Source organism: Brassica napus, chromosome C9, assembly GCF_020379485.1.
Source record: "Brassica napus cultivar Da-Ae chromosome C9, Da-Ae, whole genome shotgun sequence".
Taxonomy (NCBI): Eukaryota; Viridiplantae; Streptophyta; class Magnoliopsida; order Brassicales; family Brassicaceae; genus Brassica; species Brassica napus.
Window position 1 is genome coordinate 42,084,865 of NC_063452.1, and position 21,174 is coordinate 42,106,038.

Here is a 21,174-nt window from a genome sequence, read left to right on the forward strand (position 1 = left end):
TCCTGATGCAGAACAAACGCCAGCATCATAAGTCGTACTCAAAGGTCTCCTCTTCTGAGTTGTGAATGCATATCCTCGAGTACAAAATCTCGGATATGACTTCACAACAAATTTTGGTCCAATGACCATCTCGCGTATCCAATCGTCAAATGTTTCACCTCTGGCCAAACCAGCAGACACCTATATTAATAGCACATATATATGTTATATCAATAAATGTGAATTAGTATAAATATGTGATAAATGATATTTTAATTTGTTTAAAGTACTCACATAAGTAAACATCCATCCAGAAAATTCTCTCTGCTTCATTTCTTCTAGTTCGTCCTCTGTGGCGTATCTATATTCGAACCTCTTTTCTGCCATGAAAATCCTGTACATATGATGACAATAATGTAATTAATTAAGATTTAAATTTCAACTTGTTAAAATAAAAATTTGTAAGCTTATTTATTTACCTCTCATATTGAAGAACATCTTCGCAGTTGGTGAGCAAATATGTTTGCAAATTAATGTGCTCCTGCTCAGTAAGTCGACGGTCCTTTGGTTTTCCGCTAAGTCGTCCAACGTCTGTGAAAATGTCTGGAACCGTAACATGATATGTTGCCCGTTCGCCTCTATCATCATGCCGAGCAGGTCTTCTGTTTTTGGTCTGAACTTCTACTGGAAAGTAGTACTCGGCAAAGTTTGAAGTTTCTTCATTGATCATCTGTGCGACTATAGAACCTTCCACCCTACTTAAATTTTTCACCATCTTCGTCAAATGGAACATATACCGCTCATACAGATACATCCATCTATACTGCACAGGACCACCAAGTTCCAATTCTCTTGCCAGGTGAATAACAAGACGCTCCATAACATCAAAAAATGAGGGAGGAAATATATTCTCAAGGTTGCACTGAATCACGGCTATGTTAGTCTTCAAATTTTCAATACCTTCAAGAGTCACTGATCTCGTGCATAAATCACGGAAGAAACCACTTATCCATGCAATTGCTTCATGAACATTTCGTGGTAATAGGTCCTTGAAGGCAAACGGAAGGAGGCGCTGCATCATTACATGGCAATCGTTGCTTTTCAAGCCAGTAAACTTTCCTTCCTTTCTGTCGATACAGTTACGCAAATTAGATGCGTAACCGTCTGGAAATTCCACATCGTTTGAAATCCAATCAAAGAATGCATCGTTTCCCTCTGCATCAAGTCGGTATATGGGAAAAGGAGCCCTACCATTCTCATCAACATGAAGTTCTGAACGAGCACATATATCGACTAAATCCAGTCTTGACTTCAAATTATCCTTTGTTTTACCTTGAACATTAAGGATCGTGTTCATGAGATTGTCAAAAAAGTTCTTCTCAATATGCATGACATCTAAATTATGCCTTAGCAGATGATCCTCCCAGTATGGCAGATCCCAGAAAATACTTTTTTTGTGCCAGTTATATAGGTCTCCAACAGCATCTACCAGAAAACGCTCATGTCCACCGACGTCTGGCGTCCTTTCTACACCAAAATCTCTTAGTTGTATCTTCAAATCTTTCCCACAAATTTCCGGAGGTGGACTGTCAAACACCCTCTTGTTCTTCGTAAACAAATTCCTAGTCCTACGATATGGATGATCAGGTGGTAGGAATCTCCTGTGACAGTCAAACCAACACGTTTTCCTTCCGTGTTTTAGTTGGAAAGCATCAGTGTTATCTTGACAATATGGACATGATAGCCTTCCATGCGTTGTCCATCCAGATATCATACCATATGCTGGAAAATCACTTATTGTCCACATTAGTACTGCCCGCATTTGAAAGTTTTCTTTACACGAAACATCGTATGTTTCAGCACCTTGAGCCCATAGTTGTTGCAACTCATATATTAGTGGCTGAAGAAACACATCAAGTGATATCTTAGGATGCTCTGGTCCGGGAACGAGAATCGAGAGAAACAAAAACTCTCGTCGCAAGCACAAGTTTGGGGCTAGGTTGTATGGTGTAAGAATGACTGGCCATAGAGAATACTGTCTTCCACTCTTGCCAAACGGGCTGAAACCATCAGTACATAATCCAAGGTAGACATTTCTTCTCTCATACGCAAACTCGGGATACTTTGATTGGAAATGCTTCCACGCTTTTGCATCTGAAGGATGTTTGATCTCACCATCTGTTGAGTGCTCCGCATGCCATCTCATTGGTTGCGTTGTGCGTTCAGACAGATACAACCTCTGCAACCTTTCCGTCAAAGGCAAATACCACATCCTTTTATATGGCACTGGAACTCTTCCACTCGTATCTTTATAATGAGGCTTTCCACAAAATTTGCATGTAACCCGCTGTTCATCCGCCCTCCAATAAATCATGCAATTGTCGCTGCATACATCTATTACCTGATACGATAAACCAAGACCAGCTACGAGTTTCTGAACCTCGTAGTATGAACCAGGAGCTACATTATCCTCGGGTAGAATACCTTTTACAAAATCAGCAATCACATCCATACAGTCTTCAGCCAAATTATAATCTGTTTTAATGCCCATCAATCTTGTAGCAGATGATAAAGCTGAATGACCATCTCTGCAACCTTCGTACAATGGTTGCTTTCCAGCATCCAACATATCATAAAATCTCCTAGCTTGTGCATTGGGTAAATCTTCCCCTCTAAAATGATCATTTACCATCTCCTCAGTACCTACACCATAATCTACATCCGTTCTAATTGGTTCTTCTAATCTAACTGCTGGCTGAGGTTCGCTAGTACTACCATGTTCATAATCAGTTTCCCCATGATGATACCAAATTTTGTAACTTCGTGTAAACCCACTCAAATATAGATGAGTCCAAACATCCCACTCTTTAATAACCTTTCTATTTTTACAATTAGAGCAATGACATCTTAACATACATGTTTTTCCTTCCGGTTGTCGGTGAACTAACCCCATGAATTTGGTTATACCTCGTTGGTATTCTTCCGTAAGCAATCTCGTGTTCGGATCCAAATGAGGTCGATCGATCCAAGAACGAAAATAATTTGAAGAAGACATGTTTTTTATGAATCAAATTCGTGTGTAAAGAGAGTAAGAGGGAGGATGAAGATATGGAGTGAATGAAGAGGAAGAGGGGTGCTTGTATTTATAGTTGAAATCCTGCCGACAGACCGAGAAAATTCCGACGGAATTCCGACGCCAACGGCTAGTTCGTCAGAATTTCCTCGGAATTTTTAAAATCCCCCAACGGCTCTCCAACGGCTATAATATATCCTCGGAATTCATCGGTTTTTTTCCGAAGAATACATTTTTCCTCGGTATTTCATAAGAATATTCCGACGGATTGATATTTCCTCGGAATTCCGTCGGTATATTTCGAGAAAATTTCGAGGAAACCAAATTTTGGGTTTCCTCGGAATATCCTCGGGAAATTCTGAGGATTTCATTTTCCGTCGGAATGTCCGTCAGAATACCGCTGTTTTCTTGTAGTGTATATACAAGCTACATAAATAAAATTTTTTCTGTAAATGAGCTACATAAATAATTTGATTACCTTAATTTATCTTAATGGATATACAATAATTCATTTTTCTTTTCATATGACTTTATGAAAAATATGATATAAAACTACTATTGGATAAAAGTTGTGATAAACGAAATAGATGTTATATGGTATAGAAAAAGAAGATAATAATATATATGTTTTGAGTATTCAGGTATTGAAATATTATAATATTACCAATTAGTATTTCTGTTATGATTTATACTTCTATTTCAAAAAAATTATATGTTTTGAGTATTCAGGTATTGAAATATCATTTACTATTAAATATTTTAGTTTGTATTAATTGTGGCTAAAGTTTATTTTTTATTAAAAGACAATATGGATAAACTAAAAACAAAAATAGCAATTACACACAATAAATAGAGCACATTTATTCTTGAGAAATTCTTAGGTTCACCCCCTTAGTGAACCTATAGGTTCACCTACCCAATAATATCTTGCCAACTCATATTCAGTTTTTAGAAAACAAAAAGTTAAAAAATTAGAAATATATTTATCTACAGAATAAAAAGGAAAAAGATAAACTTAACGCCGTCGACTTTTTCTTCATCGACTACAGAAAAGATACGAGAAAAATTGAGTTTTAGCTTTTAGGATTTCTTAAGCACGACATGTCTAACCTTGAGAAGAAGAAAGACGAGGAAAAGGTGAGATTTCGGTTTGATGTTCTGGCTTGTTTCCTCCCTCGTTGCTCATGCTAAGTTTTGTGTTTCTCCAAATTCATCTATTTTAAGAGTTTTTGTTTTTGTTTTCGCTTCTCTTTTATTTAAGGAAAAATTGTTATCTACACTAGAGAGCCACTACTTTAGAGAAAGGCTCTAGTGAATTCAACAAGATGGGATATAGTCAAATTTATTTTGTAACGTTGACTGCTATGATGAATTAGGTCAAAGCAAAGATTATGCTGTGAACATGCGATGTTAGGATGCTGGACAATGACAGCTATGATGAATTAACTTCTTTCTTTTGTCATGTTGTTTATATGAACACATAATATAATTATATACGTGACTTCAACAAGATGAGGAGTTGAGGACATAATACTAATTGTTTTTTAGTTTAGCTTCGTTGGCATGCAAAGGAATAATTTGTTATTATTGAGAGTCTGACTTTTTTTTTAAACTAAAACAGGCATTTAGAAGCGAAGAAGAAGACGACGTATCACTCGGTGAAAGTGATGTTTCACTAAGTGAATTTGAGGAAGAATACGAAATAGCCACTAAAGAGATTCAGCTTGAAACAGAAGATGCTGATGCTTTAGAAGAAAACAATGAGAATGAAAAGAAAGATGAACTTTGTATTGAAATGGAGTTTAGTTCAGATGAGACTGCCTATATAGCTTATAGTAAGTATGCAAGCAATCATGGTTTCAATGTAAGGAAACAAAGGACGGCGAAAAAAGAAAAGAAGATGGAAAGGTGGCAAGGTTTCTTTATGTATGCTCAAAAGAGGGGGTTAGGAAGGAACCTAAGGTCAAGAGATCTTACACCCGACCAATCACAAGGTGTGGTTGTAAAGCTCATATGGATTGCTACCTTCAGACTAGTGGAAGATATAAGATTGTGTCTTTCGAGCCGAATCATAACCATGATTTAGTGAGGACACCTATGAAGCATTTGCTGAAGGGAAATCGAGCAGTCACTGTCTCTCAAAAACAGCATGCTGATGATGCCGAGTTGTCAGGAATTTCAGCAAAATCAACCGTTGAAATGATGAGCTTGGAAGTTGGGGGGGAGAGAAAATCTGGGTTTTTTGGAGAAAGACTATCGCAATTACATATACCGTAAGCGTATGGCAGAAATGGTAAAAGGAGATGCTGGAGCAGTTTTGGAGTACTTTCAGAAAAAGAAAGAAGATAATTCATCATTTTTTTATTCAATCCAACTTGATAAGGACGATATGATCACTAATATCTTCTGGGCGGATGATCGGTCTATTAGCGATTACAATCTCTTTGGTGATGTTGTTTGCTTTGACACAACTTATAAAAATAATGATTATGATAGACCGTTTGCTCCATTTGTCGGGGTGAATCATCATAAGCAAACTGTTGTGTTCGGAGCTGCTCTCTTATATGATGAAACCACTGAGTCTTTTAAGTGGCTTTTTGAGACTTTTCTTGGAGCAATGTCTGGAAGACAACCAAAAACAATTCTTACAGACCAGTGTGCAGCAATGGCGAATGCAATAGTGAAGGTGTTTCCAGAAACAAAACATAGGTTATGTATCTGGCATATTTACCTAAATGCTGCAAAGAATTTGAGCCGTGTATTTCACGGACCAGGCCAGTTTGCCATGGATTTTGGAAAGTGTGTATATGACCATGAGGAAGAAGAAGACTGGTTATTGGCGTGGACTGATATGCTCAATAAGCACAAATTGACAGAGAATAAATGGTTGAAGAATTTGTTTGAGGTGAAAGAAAAATGGGCAATGGTATATGGCCGACATACTTTTACAGGCGATATGGTGAGTACACAGCGTAGCGAAAGTATGAACAGTATTTTGAAAAGATACTTGAAGTGCAGTTTTAACTTGTTGACCTTCTTTAAACACTATGAGAGAGTGTTGGATGATAGGCGATACAAAGAATTAGTTGCTGACTTCGGTATGATGCATACTTCGCCGGTATTAGTTGCTTGTGTAGAAATGTTGTAGCATGCAGAAGAAGTGTATACACCAGAAGTGTTTACCTTGTTCCAAAAGGAATACACAGTCATCGGTGATTATGTTGCAAAAAAGACCTGTAAGTCTGAGATGGTGTATGAATACAATGTATCTTATCGTGGTGCTGCACGAGAGCATTTGGTTAAGTATGATGCTGCAAACCAAACAGTACATTGTAGTTGTATGAAGTTTTCATTTGCTGGGATCTTATGCCGTCATGCATTGAAAGTGTTGGACAAAAAGAATGTTAGAAGAATTCCACCTACTTACATTCTGAATCGATGGAGCAAAGAGGCAAAAGCACGGACCCTATCTCATTACCATTCAGAGATACCCAATGAAGCAGTGAAGCAATCAATTGGAAAGCGATATAGTCATATTTGTCGTACTTTCCGTGAGATTGCATCTGTTGCCGCTGAACATATAGAACTGACATTGTGTGCTGATGAAGATGCGGTTGAGTTGCTTAAAAAACTGGAGGAAAAAAAAAAGGAACTTGTGAGAGCTAATAAATGGATCCTCCATAGTTCAGAAGATAAACTTGTGGAAGAAGAAGAAGAAGAAGGAGATGAGGACATTCTGAATGTATGTGGAATAAAAAGGAAAAATCCATGTGGGCGACCGAAGAACCAAAAAGTCGGATCCCATGGTCGGTTTAAAGGTGTTCTTGAAAAGAAAAATTGTGGTACATCAAAATCATCAAGTAAGGCTAGAGCAAAGAAAAAGTTATCATTTCAGGTATTGATATATATTATTCGTTTTTGGTCTATGTCAATTTGACATCGAAATGTGACTAATAATTATATGTATAATAAATTTATAAATGCTCCAGGAATCAACTTGTACTCCTGATACCCAGCCATCTTTTGCTACCACCGGTCCTTTTTTATATAATGAGTCATTTTTCTCTCAAGTATCCCAGGTAAAAAAATTATTATGTAAAATATTTATAATTTAGTTATATGTTAATATTTTAAAATTTGATAAATCATTTAGGAACCAATTCTCACTCCTAGTACCCAATTATCTGTTGCGCCACAAATTCGACATTACATAGCGGGTCATTTTTCTCGCAATTACTCGAGGTAGATCTTTTATTGTATCTGTTATTAATAATTACTTTTATATGTCATTTAAAAAAAAAAATTGTTTTATTTTGTAGGACTTTGACAAGAGTTATGGCGATGGTTCATCGAAGGACATCGACAAGAATTATGGTGATGGTTCATCGAAGGACATCGACAAGAATTGTAGCAATGACTCATAGAGTTGCCTGTTTTTTATTGATTTTTTTTTTGTATTTTCGCATATGGTGTTTTGGACAACCATGTTTAGAGTATTTATATTTTTCTTTTTTTTAATGAAGATTGTTTACCCCAATGATCGATGCAACATATTTTTAGTCTTCAGTTTATGGCACACCGTTTGTTTAGACCTTCAGATGAAGAAACATGACAGTCTAAACTGAATCCTGCGTCTGAGATGGAGAAACAGTGAGCCACTTGCACTCACATTTTTTGTTCCAGATTTATGATCAATCACTACGGAGCAGCATTAAGACATAAGGTATAAACCATGGTGGCAATGAACTCTAGAGTTTTTTGGAAGCCAGCAAACGAGAAGTCAAGACCTGAAAGAATAATGAATATAATGCAAATATAAGAGGTTTACACACAGACATGGAGGCATACTGCTTGTTGAGACACCAAGCTCCCTGGAAGATCTCGTAACTTCTTTTGGAACACTGTTAGCAGATTAAATACAGACAAATAAGTTCTCAAGGGCAAGAATCTAGTTTAGCAGTTGCAAGTGTTTAAACTGTTAAGCCTTATTTTTGTTAGACAGCATAGTTTTACCTCCACTTCTTGATTTCGTGAGGCACAAGAGAAGGAAGATAAAGTTGATCCAAGACGTATATCTCTGTCAAACGTATATTTCTGCCTCCTCTTGTGGCTCTTCCTCACTGCCAAACTCAGACGGTCACCAACGTAGCAGTGTACTCATCTTCTCCCGAGGAAGAGGATTGTCTTGTGGCTGTCAAATTTTTTGTTTTTGTTGGATGGTCCAAGGTGAATTAGAAAGCAAAGAATTTGAGACTTGAAAGTATTTCTTTTATGTACCGATGAAGAAGAAGGCGGATTGATTCCGACGGCGTTATTAACTTTTAACGTTTATCTTTTTCCTTTTTTTCTGTAGATAAATATATTTCTAATTTTTTAACTTTTTGTTTTCTAAAAACTAAATATGAGTTGGCAAGATATTATTGGGTAGGTGAACCTATAGGTTCACTAAGGGGGTGAACCTAAGAATTTCTCTTTATTCTTTATAAAATCTCAAGTGATCTAACAATTTGACAGAAATATTTGATTAAACCATGCGTATTCACTATTCAGATCGAAACGATAACCATCTTGGGTGAAAACTATATATTTGATTAAACCATGTGAATTCAGATCGAAACAATAAATATCAGCTTGAGTGGAAACTAAATATAATTTATTTAGATGTCTGTTATCTTAATCATATTTTCAACAAAAAAATATCGAAAATAGTACTTGGAAACTCAAAAAGGGAACTGGGCAGAAATATTTAATATTATAATTATTATATACTCTTTGTTGACGTGACACACTCAGTCCTCCATACTCCATAATAGTCACACGCGCGACATCTTCAAAACTCTCTCCACTAACGGTTTCGATTCTTTCCCGTGTGATCATCTCACATAGCAGAGCCGTGTGATCATAAACATTGGTCTTTCACTCATACCAGGAGTCGAATCTAGAGAAGATAGTGTAGTTTAGTCCCTCATAAATACATGCATAAATAATAATTTTACATATCCGCTGCGTCTCCACGCCGTCTCAATCATCACCGACCGTTCTTCGCATAGTGGACTCTGCGACCCTTTCACCGGAGCTGCTACTTTTTACGGAGGTTTCCGGACTTTTTGCCTTCAAAACCCATAATTGGGTTTTTCAATGTCTATTTTGACTTTTTTGTGTTTCTTCGAACGCGGTCTTTAGGACTACAAACAAACTTTTTTACGGGTTTCTTCTCTCTTTATCCACATCTATCATTCGTCATGTTTTAGTTATTTTTGTTTATCAGCTTACCGTCGAAGATCTCTCCGGTTGTAATCGACTTAGCACATTGAACCTTTAATTTTAATATAAACATTTGGTGTTCAAAAAAAAAAATAATTTGCTATTTCTATTTCAAAATAATTATTTTCTTATCTTTTGGTTATTTAATTACTCTGCATAATTTGTTTTTGTATGAATAAAAAAGCATATACTGTATAAATCATTCAAATCTTTAGTAACTCACTAAGACATTACATGTGATTGAATAACTTCCCGTAAAAGAAAAAGGTGAGCACTGACTAATTTATTTTGTATAACAAAAGAAACTGAACGAAATTAAAAATCATATACTCGGTAGCACATACAAGTTTAAAATTATAAAATCCACAAACTAGTAACATTTTGATTCTGAAAGTTACAAAATATATTAAATAACCAATAACCTTTTTCAAACACGATACTTGTAAGAAACGTAAGTTTCTGTGTGTGTTTATTTTTACTCTATTCAAGTTTTAATCATTTTTTACTATCACGGTTTTAAGTACAAAAAAAATCCCCAAAAAATAGAAGCTGGCATTCTCTTTATGGACATTTTGATTCTCATTTTTGTGAGAAATTGGTAGATCATTACGGAATTTGGTAAATCAGTTTATTGATTTTTATTATCTAATATATTTTTTTTTATAAATTCTCTGATATGAAAACCCTAATAATGTATTTTTTTCTCAAAGAAAAAACCCTAATAATGGATGCATTATTGTCAAACCATCTTCTTTTGTTTGCCTTTAAACATGCATGCCAACACAATAGACTAAGCTAAATAAGACTAATTTCTTCCGGACTTTAACGCGAAATTAAGCTTTAAAAGTTTTGTCTTTTTCACGCTTTATACATTAAACTACATAATGGAAAATACTAATTTGATATTCTTTATTACACCAAAAAAATTTATTTATTCTTTAGAAAATGAAAACCGTAGTTAGAGAAGCCCATGCTATAATATTGTGTTGATGCAATTATCATCAGAAAATCAAATATATGGAATTTATATATGTGACTTCACAAGATACAAAGTATTAAACTATTAATCAAAGTTTAATTTTTATCATTATTTGGTCCACAAAAATCCTATAGCCAAATAAAATATTAATCATAGTTTAATATTTTATTAAGGTTTTCTTAAAATCTCTATTATATAATCCCCTATATATTAAAAGAAAAGCATTTGTAATGAAAATGTTCAGACACACATTAACATGTGTCAGTCGCATAATCATTTCAACTTTAGAATGCTTACGTATCATCATCACAGTCATTTAGCAATTAATGTGTTCACACACTAATTTTTTAACTCTATTGCAGATAATTTAATGTGTTCACACACTAATTTTTTTAATCAGCTCATTTTTAGTTTTTGTATTTTAACCTTTGTATTAGCGAATTGAAATTATCTCCGGGAAATTACTGAATAATATCATTGTTGAAAGAAATAAATTACAAAATCATTAAGATTCACATCAACTAAAATGCCGGAATGAAAATGTTTTTAGAAATTAAAAATTTGGTATCTTGCCGAACTTGACCATGGTTGAGATTTATGCATACGAAGGCAACAAATAATGATGATTGGTTATGAATTACGGAAACTGTGGTGAAAAACGCCACACACATAGTTAGATCTTTAGTTTAGCCAAGTATTGTTTTTTTTTTACAGAGTTTTCATTTCAAACCAAGAATTATAAACATAATCATATTGTTAGAAAAAAATCAGAAATCAGAAAACCTTAAAAGAAAAAAAATTCACGAAATCGATTGAAAAACAGAATTCATGTACCGTGTGAAGAGATCACATTATTTTCGACGCAACTCTATCCTATTTCACTCGATTGTATCATGTTTTTATTATATTTACAAAGAATTTTTTTATACGAAAGTACATGTTATTAGTTATAGACTACGTCAATTTTGGAACGTGCCCAACAATATTGGCACGACGCCCAACCATTTTTATTGGTATTCTTAAAATATGGTCCAATAATTATGTATGTAAAATAAACTCAGCCTATTTGTTTTACATTTATTTATTTTTCTTTATATTGGTAGAAGAAAAAAAGTCTAGGTAAAATATTTGGATCTGGAAAACCGAATGGAATTTGATTTGAAATTAATGCTAAACACAAACTAAAACTGGTTAAGTACTCAAATGGATATAAAAGTTTAATATCTGGATAACCAGACCCGAATCCGAACCAAACTGAAATATTTTGGGTATCAAAAATATTTAAAATACAAGTATATACTTAAAAATATTAATTATTTTAAACTTTACATCTATTAGATATTAAATAATATGAAAATATCTAAAATAACAAAACATGTTCAAAAAACTAAAAATATATTTTTTTCTCCATCTAAATATTTAAACTGAACTATTTTTATGTAAATTTAAGTATTTAGTCTTACATTATTCATTTTTTTCATTATTTAAAATTTTTTGTTTTATATTATTTTTATTTTCAGATTTTGAAGATCAAATATATTTAGATTTTTGTTAAAAAATATTATTATATAATTAAAATGGATACCCGAACTCGAATCCGAACCTGCAATGAATCATATTTAAATTTTTAACTTTAAAAATTCGAAATCCGAATAGATCAACTGAATCCGAACAGATATCTAAATATCTATCCTTTGAAAATCTATAAGGCAAATCTTTTATTACAAAGTAAAAAAAATATTCTAATCAATTATTTTACTCCACGTACGGCGTGGATTAGTACCTAGTTTTTATTATTTCTATAACCATATCTATCATATAACTACAAAAGTTTTAACAAAAAAATTAAAATTAACATTGAAAGCCTTCAAATCTCAAACAATCAGACAATATAAACAAGCTACAGTTTTATATTTCGACATTAATTAACTCATAGCAATAATTAACTTAGTTAACCGTCATTAATGACATTAATTAGTGGAGGCCACCAAGCTTATGATTCTGTGTTTCCACTAGAAACAAAAGGGAGATTAGTGTTAGAAGACTGTCTAAATCTCAGGCTGTATGTTCTTTCTTTCAGACTTAATTATACATTAGTTCAACATAGTTATTTTAATAAACCTGGTTTTCAGGACCATGCTCTTCTGGGCATGACCTCTCTCTCTTAACATAAGAAAATAGTTTATCATCAAGTTATGGAGACTGGACATAGATTTATCATTAGCCCAATCAGTGACACGTGTAGTGGAATTTTTATTTATTATATATGATTTTCAACTTTCAAATAAAAAGTTTTGCATGTTCGGAACAATTTAATAATTAATAATTAAAACAAAATTCGATTGTCATATAGAAAAGTGTTAAAGTGATAAACTAAGGTTATATTCTTTAGACAACGTAGTTATATTTAAAGCGGTTCATCTACAAAGTGGTCGTGTAAGAGACTCAATTTTTTTTCTATGACAAAAAATAAAGAGAATCAAATTTTTTTTTCATTTGTGCCTTTCTCTTTAAAGCTGATTTTCTGTTGGTTAACTTTAACATTTTTTTATTTTCCATATTTTGCTGCACGAAAGAAAATGTATACGGTGTGGGTTGAAAATTAATATAAAATCCGTCATTCCGTATAAAGTTATTCACTATAGGGATATAATAGTATAGTTTTTCTTTTTAATAAGAACCATACAAGATGATATTAACAAGATGTCCTCTTTTGTGTAATTACATTGCGCGCGAACTTCAAAAGACGGAACTTAAGTATTGCAATTTATTATGTAAGACAGCAAAAAAAAAAAAAAATTATTATGTAAGACAGTTTTTTTTCACCTATGTAAGACAAAGTGTCTTTTTTTGGTAATCCATGTAAGACAAAGTTTTTTTTTTGTATTACAAAGTTATTTAATGAATAACTTTGTGTTATTCAAACTGAATTTCAATAAGATTGTTGAAACTACTTGTAACACAAAGGTAATCTAATGTAAGACAAAGTTATTCAATGAAAACTCTAATGAAACCCCAAGGGAAAGAAAGACCTTCTATGCTGCTCTGCTATTTCCATGTGACTAGTGGTCCATCATACGTCAATTATAGATGCAAGAAAATAAAAATTCAGTTTTAAGAAATTACAAGTAGTTTCAACAATCTTTTTTAAATGTTTATGTTTTTAGATAGTGCCCGAGTAGTGGAACAATAAAACCATTCGGAATAGACGTCGACGAAGCCTCGGTAAGCCCAAATCAATATAGTATATGTGATCTTACTGATGTAACGAAGAAACAAAAGTAAAAGTTTTAGTTTTAACAAGCAACTAGATTCTGATCCGGGAGGACGGCCAGTGGTTTTGAGGGAGTTTTGGCTCCAATATGGATCTGGGTTCGAATTCCGCTGGCCACCGTCGATTAAAATGGGGTGAAAAATGCGCTTTTTCAAGATACCTTCTGCGGAGGTGTACTTAGGCGCTAGTCGGGTTCCCTCCGGAGTGTCTGAGTTACCTGGATTATCAAAAAAAAAAACTAGATTCTGATCCGTTCTTAAAAGGACGGATATATTTTTTGCTTTATATTTTTTAAAAATTTGTATTTTTATAATTGTATTTTTAGTTATATTTATATTTTTCTTTGTATAATATTTCTATTAAATGATTAATAAGAGATTTTAATAGTTATATTAAAATAATTGGATCACACTTATAGATATAAGATCATATTTCTGTTTTAATTGAATAGATTAAATTATAAAGCTTACATAAATCTTGTGCAAAAAGCTTGTTTTTTCTAAACGAGATTGTTTTTATTTGTAACGCTTACTGGTGATAGTGATAGTAGAGCATTATAAACATATATTCTTAAATATTATTTTTGGTCTACTATTCAAAGATTTCTATATTAAGTATGGGGTTGGACTATCAAAAAATTGAATTTCCTTTCCGATTGTAAATACAGAGTTTATCAAATGTTTGAACGTGTTACAAAAAGACTGTCTTGTACATATGCTGAGAATGCATTTGCATATTGCTCGTCTATTTTTTTTTTGTCTTGTACAAATCCATTGTAAAACTTGTTAACTAGGAACCTAATTTACGTGCATTTTGTTATGTAAGGGCTCAATTTGTTTTTGAGGGTCTTCCAAAACATCGATCTTGTTTTGAGTCTAAGACTAGAACCAATTTATACCGAAAATATGAATATTTAAGACTATGATTTTGTGTGCTGTATAATTTTTTTTAAAAAAATTATGATTTAATTGTAATAATTTTTTGTTTGCAATGTTTATTATTTTTTAATAAAATTTCCAAATAATATAAAATTTTAAATGTCAAATTTAGATTTTAAAATGTTAAATTTTAATTATCAGTAATTTATTTTGATTATTTTACAAAATTTTAAATAAATATGATGGATTTTGATGAATTTTGAATACTTTGTATTTTTTTCCAGTTTCAAATATTTGAACCTGAACCAGATCTAATATGGACACAAAAGTTACATGTATTTTATATGTATTTTAATTATAGATTGAAACCGACTCAGATCCGAAAGAAACTGATTCCAATCTGATCGTATATAGAGTATGTTATAGATAGTCAAAATAAATTATTGGTCATTACTTTTATACGATATGATCAAGTAATAAATTAATTACTGCTTGCTAGTTTTAGGAAAGGAGAAACCAAGTAGGGAAGTTAATGCAGCCGACATTTTAGACGACGAGTCATTAATTTGTAACTTCTCTTTAACCGTGCACAAGTTATTTAATACTGCAGTACAATTTTGGATTAAAGCATCTCCAACCTCATTTTATATTTTATTCAAAAAAAAAATGAAAATAGAATAACGTACAAAAAATAAAAACATTACTTTATATTCATTTCCATTCAATTTTAGAGTAGAATATGAAATGAGGTTAGAACACTTATACAGTAAAAACTCTTTTAATTAATAATATTAGAACCATGATATTTTATTAATTTATAGAATTATTAATTTATAAAAAGTTTACTTTCTGGATTTTTTTTATTCTAAAATATATTTTTATAAAATAAACAAAATAATTTATTTTATTGTATATAGACCAATTAAATGTGGTTTAGATATAATTTTATTATAACATAAGCAAAATATATTGAACTGTTAAAAAAATATAGAGATAATAATATTGTAAAATAAAACAAATAATACAATTGTTTATTTGTACTTATATAAAATGTATATATATAGAAAAAATATTAATTTTTGATTTCAACGAGACTATATATTTACATAGGATTTTTAAATTATTATTATTTTATTCTTTTATCAATTTGTGTTATATTTTGAACCAGCCCAACTCGGAACATGAAAAATTTATTAATTTATAGTGTTTTATTAATCTATAGAGTATTATTTTATAGAGTTTTTATTGTATATAGGGATGGCAATTGGTACGTTAGCCAGCGGGCCTAACAAGTAAAGTCCCACTGCGGGGCGGGCTTGGGCTTACATATCTTAGGCCCGAGATATTGCGGGTCTTGCGGGTTGGTCAATTTCGGGTATGGGCCAATGCGGGGCGGGTCGACGCGGGTTTGTGGGGCATTCGAGACCCGCGTGTCTTCTTCACCAGAGACGTTTGGCGTTCTGCTCACCGAGGAAAAAGGTGAGAAATGGCGATTGTGGAGGAAATTCTGGACCTTCTCTTCCACCCATTGACTAAGGTCACCACCGGGCCTTATCTTCTTCATCGGTACCTTCTCTTCATCTTTGGTCTACAACCGTACTTCTTTTCGTAGAGAGCACCACCGGAGCTTTCTCTTCTTCCTCGATCTACTACCATAGCTTCTCTTCTTCCTCGTTCTTCTTCCTCCATCTACCACTGTAGCTTCACCTCTTCCTCGATCTACCACCATCTACCATCTACACAGGTATATGATTTCTTCCTCTCGGTAGACACGAGTTAAAGTTAAATCTTTGCATGTTATTTATATCACTCGCTATTCTATACTGTAATTAGATTACAAATTTACAATCTGCTACTAAGTTACAGTATTGAGTTCAAGAGTTCGTTTGCTTTGTTTGACTTAACTAGTTGACTTGAAACATGATGGTTGTAGACTTTAGTGACAAGAAGTTATCAGTTTTGTTTTTTTTTTATGTATGAGCTGTTTTGTTTGAAACTTTGATTGTTTTAAAGTTTTACTATTAATTGTCATTGGTATCAGACTGATTCAATATTACACTTTCAATCTTTAGTAGAGAAACCAAAGAAACCGTGTAGGCTAATATCATGTCTCATCTATCTTGTTTATCATCAACAGTGTCTTCTTCATTGTCAGTGATCTTCCTCGGACTGCCTTGATTCTCTTCCCAATCGAAAGGAATCAAAGAACGTTCGGAGAAGTTTCTTTTTGCCTCCTCCTCGTACTCTCTGTACCACTCTGTGATTCTTCGTGGGCTTGTTGGTGCGCTTAAGAAGCAGCCAGTGAATTTTCTTTGCGAAGATGGAGCAGTTAAACTCATCACTTCCATTTTTCTTTTTCTGTCTTTCTGAAAACTGTTTGATTTGCGATGAGTTCTGAGATGTCTCAAGGTCAATGAGAAGAAGAGAACTAATGAGGACTGCATTTTCACTACCCGCGGGCCGGACCGCAAAGTCTTATGTAGCAAGCGGGGTGGGTTTGGGTAGAGGTTTAGGAACCGCGGGTTACGGCGGGCTGAACCGCAAAGATCCGCCAGAGATAGAGACCGCAGCGGGGCGGGCTACGGCGGGGCGGGTTGTCCCAATTGCCATTCCTAATTGTATAACTCTTTAAGCATGAATAATTTATCCAGACCGAAAATCCAAAACTCAGACCGATTCAAAAATACTCAATCCGAAACTGAACTAAAAATTTGCAAGTGTCTAATTAGGTCTAAAATTTATATACCCAAAAGAGCTCATGAAAAGAACCAACCCAAATATACTCAGGTCCGAAAAGAACTGATTCAAATAGATCCGTTTTGATAAAAACCAATTTTTACCGACCAAAGAACATGAATATCCAAGACTAGGACTCCATGTGCTATACTTTATACATTTTAATTTATGATTTAGTTGATGTCTTTTTGTTAGCAATCTTCATTATTATTTATTAAAATTTCAAGTAATAAAAAATTTAAATGCCAAATTTAGAGTTTAATAATGTTTAACTGTAATTATTAATATTTTTGCAATATTTGAGATAAATATGATGGATTTTTTTGTCAACTTGTGTTTAAATTGAGAAAGTTGGCACAAAGAAAGTTGGCACATATGCAATTATCCATGGCTCCATGGCCCAAATATTTTTTAAAATACAAATAAAAGGGATCCAAATTTTGAAACAAAAATTAAAATAAGGTTAACAAACCCCATAAATTGAATAATTGATGGGCTAAACTAATCAGAAAGCAAAAACATCGAATCACAATGCACCCACTTCATTGGTCTAGTTTTCAGAAATTTTATAAAGGACGCGAGAGATTGTCAAGATGAACTGAATAATTGATGGGCATATGTAATCAGAAAGCAAAAACATCAAATCACAATTCATCCACATGACCAAACACCAGTTTCTAGTTTCACAAAGATAATGTTTTTTTAAACAAGACCCACTTCATGTGGTCTAGTTTTCAGAAAATTTAAAACGGACACGAGAGATTGTCTACTGAATCATACATAGAAATTAAGGAAATATTTTTTTTCTTCATAAAGAGAGAGTTTTGTAGATTGGGGTTTCCATTTCAGCCCATGGCATACTTCTGAGTCCAGCTCCGTGCAGTTGACTCATACTTGTTCTTGTCAGTCTTATACATATGAGCTATCTCAGGCACCAAAGGATCATCAGGGTTTGGATCGGTCAACAATGAACAGATCGATAACAACACCTGTTTAGAAATTTAAACAAAATAATTTTGTCATTCTCAGCGAGACTAAAGCTTGAAGGACCTAAGAGACGGCTAGTAATCATCAAGGTTATCACTTGTATGATATGAGCAGAGCAGATAATAAAAACCAACCATTTTTACACAAAATAAATCAAAGCTTTAATAATAAAGAGACGGCTCAAATGTTATTAAATATCAATCCAAATGAGAAGAGACGAGCAGATAAATGAAAGGAACCTACTTGCATCCAAAATGAGTGAATGATTTGATAATACAGGTCATTATTATCACTTCAAAGCAAGTTCGGAATGCATAGAGAATATGTTTAGCTAAGAAAACAAGAAAAGACGAACCTTGGAGATGGTGAGAGCAGGACTCCATTGCTCCTTCAAGATGTCAAGGCAAATACTTCCGTTGCTGTTGATGTTGGGATGGAACACCTTCGTCCTAAAGGCAACCTATAACACCATATGAAGAAACAATGACACAAGGAAGCAAACCACAAAAGAAGACATGAATGGCTATCATCAAAAGTCTTGGGAAGCACCAAACCTTAGGAGGTTTGAAAGGGTAATCTGGAGGGAAATGAATGGTAACAAGGAAAACACCACCAGCGTAAGGACTGTCTGAAGGACCCATTATCGTTGCCTGCCAATGAAACATGTCTTCAGCAACAGGTCCTGTCAAAACAAAAAACCAAGAAGATATAAAGACAAGGTCACCGAAACAAAAGAGATGAACTTTCTTTGTTCACAAGCACAAAACGAAAGATACCAATTATGTTAACTAGATCCCAGATCAAAAACTAATGTAAATCATCAAGCAATTAGCTCAAGATCGAGGCCAAACATGACATTCAAGCAGTAATCAACATGAAGAACGAGATCGATCAACATTATCTGTGAATTCAAACAAAAGAAGACGATAAAGACCTGCGCTACAAGAGGTGGGTGGATCCTTCTGCAGATCCTTCAGTTCCTTCAAGATCCGCTTCGACGCCATATCCAAAACCTACAATACGATCTCTACACAAACAAGGCTAAGATTCCAAACGGAGCCTAAGAATCCGTGAGGATTGTGTAAATCGATAGATCTAAAGATTAGCATATATAATTACCTTTTGGGTTCGCGTATCTCAGACTTGGCGAGGTTTTCGCCGCCTTCTTCGCGTAATTAGGAGGCGGAGAAGAAGAAGAACCCGAGAATTGGTGAAAGGGTGGTGGACGTAAGAGGAATGGGAATGATTCCCTGTGGTCGCGTCCACCATCAATAGCGTGAGGGTAATTTACTTTCTTTGCCTAGTAGGTGGATTGTTCGGATCAGAGTTGAGACTTGGTTCCGATATATTTTAGAACTCTTGGACGTTCGCTTTATATTGGATCCATTTAAATTTTTCGGTTAAAATTTATTCCTTAGATACCAAATAATATAAAACCTAAACTAAAATTTAACAAACAACATATAATTTTGAACAATATATTATCACAATGATAGAACTAAATATTTTAATTTTTATTTAATAAGTTTTGAACATTTATTTCGGATAGTTATTCATGTTTTGAACTAAATACTCTGCGTATTTAATTATTCATAATAGAACTAAATATCAATTTATTCATGTTTAATTATTATTTTTTGTAATACTCAGAAGTGCGTGTTTAACAATATAATTATTTTCATAAACAAATTCGGGTTAAGATTTAGTATTTGGTTCGAATTTCGGATCTGAATTTTATGTCCAGCTGGCATTGACCCAAATCGATTTAGAAAAAATCAAATAATCTAACGGCTTACATCTCATCTTTGAAATTAAACGTAGTTGCGTCTTCTCTTTTCTCCCACCTGCCAGATTTCTCTCCTAATGTGAGAAAAATCGAACCGATTCTTCGTAGGAATGGACCGGTTCAAGGATCAAAGGCGGCCTAAATACAACGGTAAAGAATCTCCAAACGAAGATGATGATCACTCCCTAGAGGAGGAAGATGGAGGGACTTCAGAGCCTTTCGGGGGAGCTAAAGTCAGAAGGAAAGCTTCTCGCTATAGAGAACACAGTGGCGACTATCTCCACTCGTCCTTGATTGATGAAGATTCTCGAGAAACAAGGTTAGCATTGCTCCATTCGCATCGTTGGTTTCTAATTTGGTTGTCAAGGACTGATCGATCGGTGAATTGTAATGTATGTAGGGGACACGTCGATTCGATTCACTGATAAAGTTTTGAAGTTCACTGGCTCTGGGAAGATGAAGAGACTGATCTTTATACTCACTGACTTTGCTATCTATCTGATTGATCCTGAGACCGAAGCTATGACTCGGAGGATAGCTTTGGCAGCAGTGGAGAAGATGTGTTTGAGCAAATTGAGCGATAACTTCTTCGCTGTCATTAATTATCCCCACGGAGTATGATCTGTTCATGGCCAGCACTCGGAAGACTGAGCTGGTTCAGGTCTTGGTTGATGTCACTAAGAGTGCTTCTGACTATGAACTTGAAGTGCTTATCTGCAACAGGTAACTGGACCATAGTTTCTATATTTTTGGATCAAATTTAACATTTTTAAGAGATAGCTACTGAGATTAATATCTCAAAATACGAATGATTGCAACTAAATACACAAACACAAAGGTATGTGTGCAGACAATGCAGTATTTGTGTTATGGTGATAGTGGTTTCTTCCCCATTGTTCATTCCAGGTTTGAGTACAATGCTTCTGCTTCATTAGTAAAGGAGGTTTCATTTGAGGAAACTGAAGGTTTGAATGAACACACACATTTTGAATCAATCTAAGTTTGTGTTTGTTTTTTTGACTCATCAAGCACTTTTATTTCTTTTCAGTGGGTATCAAGACCAGATTTAAGTGGAAGTGACTACATCTCAGTTTTCCTCCTTGTTCATAAACTTTGAAGGGAGCACTAGAAAGACCGGTTTGGATTGTGAATGGATTCTTTTTCTTTTGGTTACTAAAAACTTAAACTAGGACGGTATGTTGTTCATCATGTTTTCTA

At 33.8% G+C, this 21,174-nt stretch overlaps 3 protein-coding genes across 4 annotated transcripts; 2 read left to right on the plus strand and 1 right to left on the minus strand.

Moving 5' to 3' along the window:
* The first annotated feature begins 5,342 nt into the window (after window positions 1-5,342).
* LOC111209500 (protein FAR1-RELATED SEQUENCE 7-like) lies at window positions 5,343-7,298 on the plus strand. The gene is made up of 3 exons (XM_048768009.1): window positions 5,343-6,011; window positions 6,201-6,794; window positions 7,206-7,298. Exons 1-3 carry the CDS (start codon window positions 5,343-5,345, stop codon window positions 7,296-7,298), a joined length of 1,356 nt encoding a protein of 451 aa, XP_048623966.1.
* Window positions 7,299-17,806: 10,508 nt separating this feature from the next.
* On the minus strand, window positions 17,807-19,449 carry LOC106418567 (ubiquitin-conjugating enzyme E2 10). Of its 2 annotated transcripts, none has more exons than XM_013859290.3 (5): window positions 19,290-19,449; window positions 19,105-19,183; window positions 18,725-18,852; window positions 18,526-18,630; window positions 17,807-18,172 (listed from the first exon to the last, which is right to left on the minus strand). In XM_013859290.3, exons 2-5 carry the CDS (start codon window positions 19,172-19,174, stop codon window positions 18,029-18,031), a joined length of 447 nt encoding a protein of 148 aa, XP_013714744.1. In that variant the 5' UTR covers window positions 19,175-19,183; window positions 19,290-19,449; the 3' UTR covers window positions 17,807-18,028. The 2 variants fall into 2 exon arrangements, with proteins under 2 accessions (XP_013714744.1, XP_048624877.1); XM_048768920.1 differs by having other exon boundaries at window positions 19,105-19,195; window positions 19,290-19,393.
* A 617-nt stretch (window positions 19,450-20,066) lies between these two features.
* On the plus strand, window positions 20,067-20,577 carry LOC106418566. Its single transcript, XM_048768010.1, has 2 exons — window positions 20,067-20,298; window positions 20,357-20,577. The coding sequence occupies exons 1-2, from the start codon at window positions 20,067-20,069 to the stop codon at window positions 20,575-20,577; spliced, it is 453 nt and encodes a 150-aa protein (XP_048623967.1).
* Window positions 20,578-21,174: the final 597 nt, after the last annotated feature.

Excerpts from the sequence above, each read along its gene's own strand:
- LOC111209500 (XM_048768009.1), top strand. The coding sequence starts at position 5,343 with ATGGTAAAAGGAGATGCTGGAGCAGTTTTGGAGTACTTTCAGAAAAAG. Across the intron at positions 6,012-6,200 it reads ATACTTTTACAGGCGATATG|CATGCAGAAGAAGTGTATAC; the intron begins GTGAGTACACAG and ends GAAATGTTGTAG. Across the intron at positions 6,795-7,205 it reads GAGATGAGGACATTCTGAAT|GAACCAATTCTCACTCCTAG; the intron begins GTATGTGGAATA and ends TAAATCATTTAG.
- LOC106418567 (XM_013859290.3), bottom strand. The coding sequence starts at position 19,174 with ATGGCGTCGAAGCGGATCTTGAAGGAACTGAAGGATCTGCAGAAGGAT. Across the intron at positions 18,853-19,104 it reads ACCCACCTCTTGTAGCGCAG|GACCTGTTGCTGAAGACATG; the intron begins GTCTTTATCGTC and ends TTGTTTTGACAG. Across the intron at positions 18,173-18,525 it reads CTGCTCTCACCATCTCCAAG|GTGTTGTTATCGATCTGTTC; the intron begins GTTCGTCTTTTC and ends ATTTCTAAACAG.
- LOC106418566 (XM_048768010.1), top strand. The coding sequence starts at position 20,067 with ATGGACCGGTTCAAGGATCAAAGGCGGCCTAAATACAACGGTAAAGAA. Across the intron at positions 20,299-20,356 it reads AGCATTGCTCCATTCGCATC|GGGACACGTCGATTCGATTC; the intron begins GTTGGTTTCTAA and ends TAATGTATGTAG.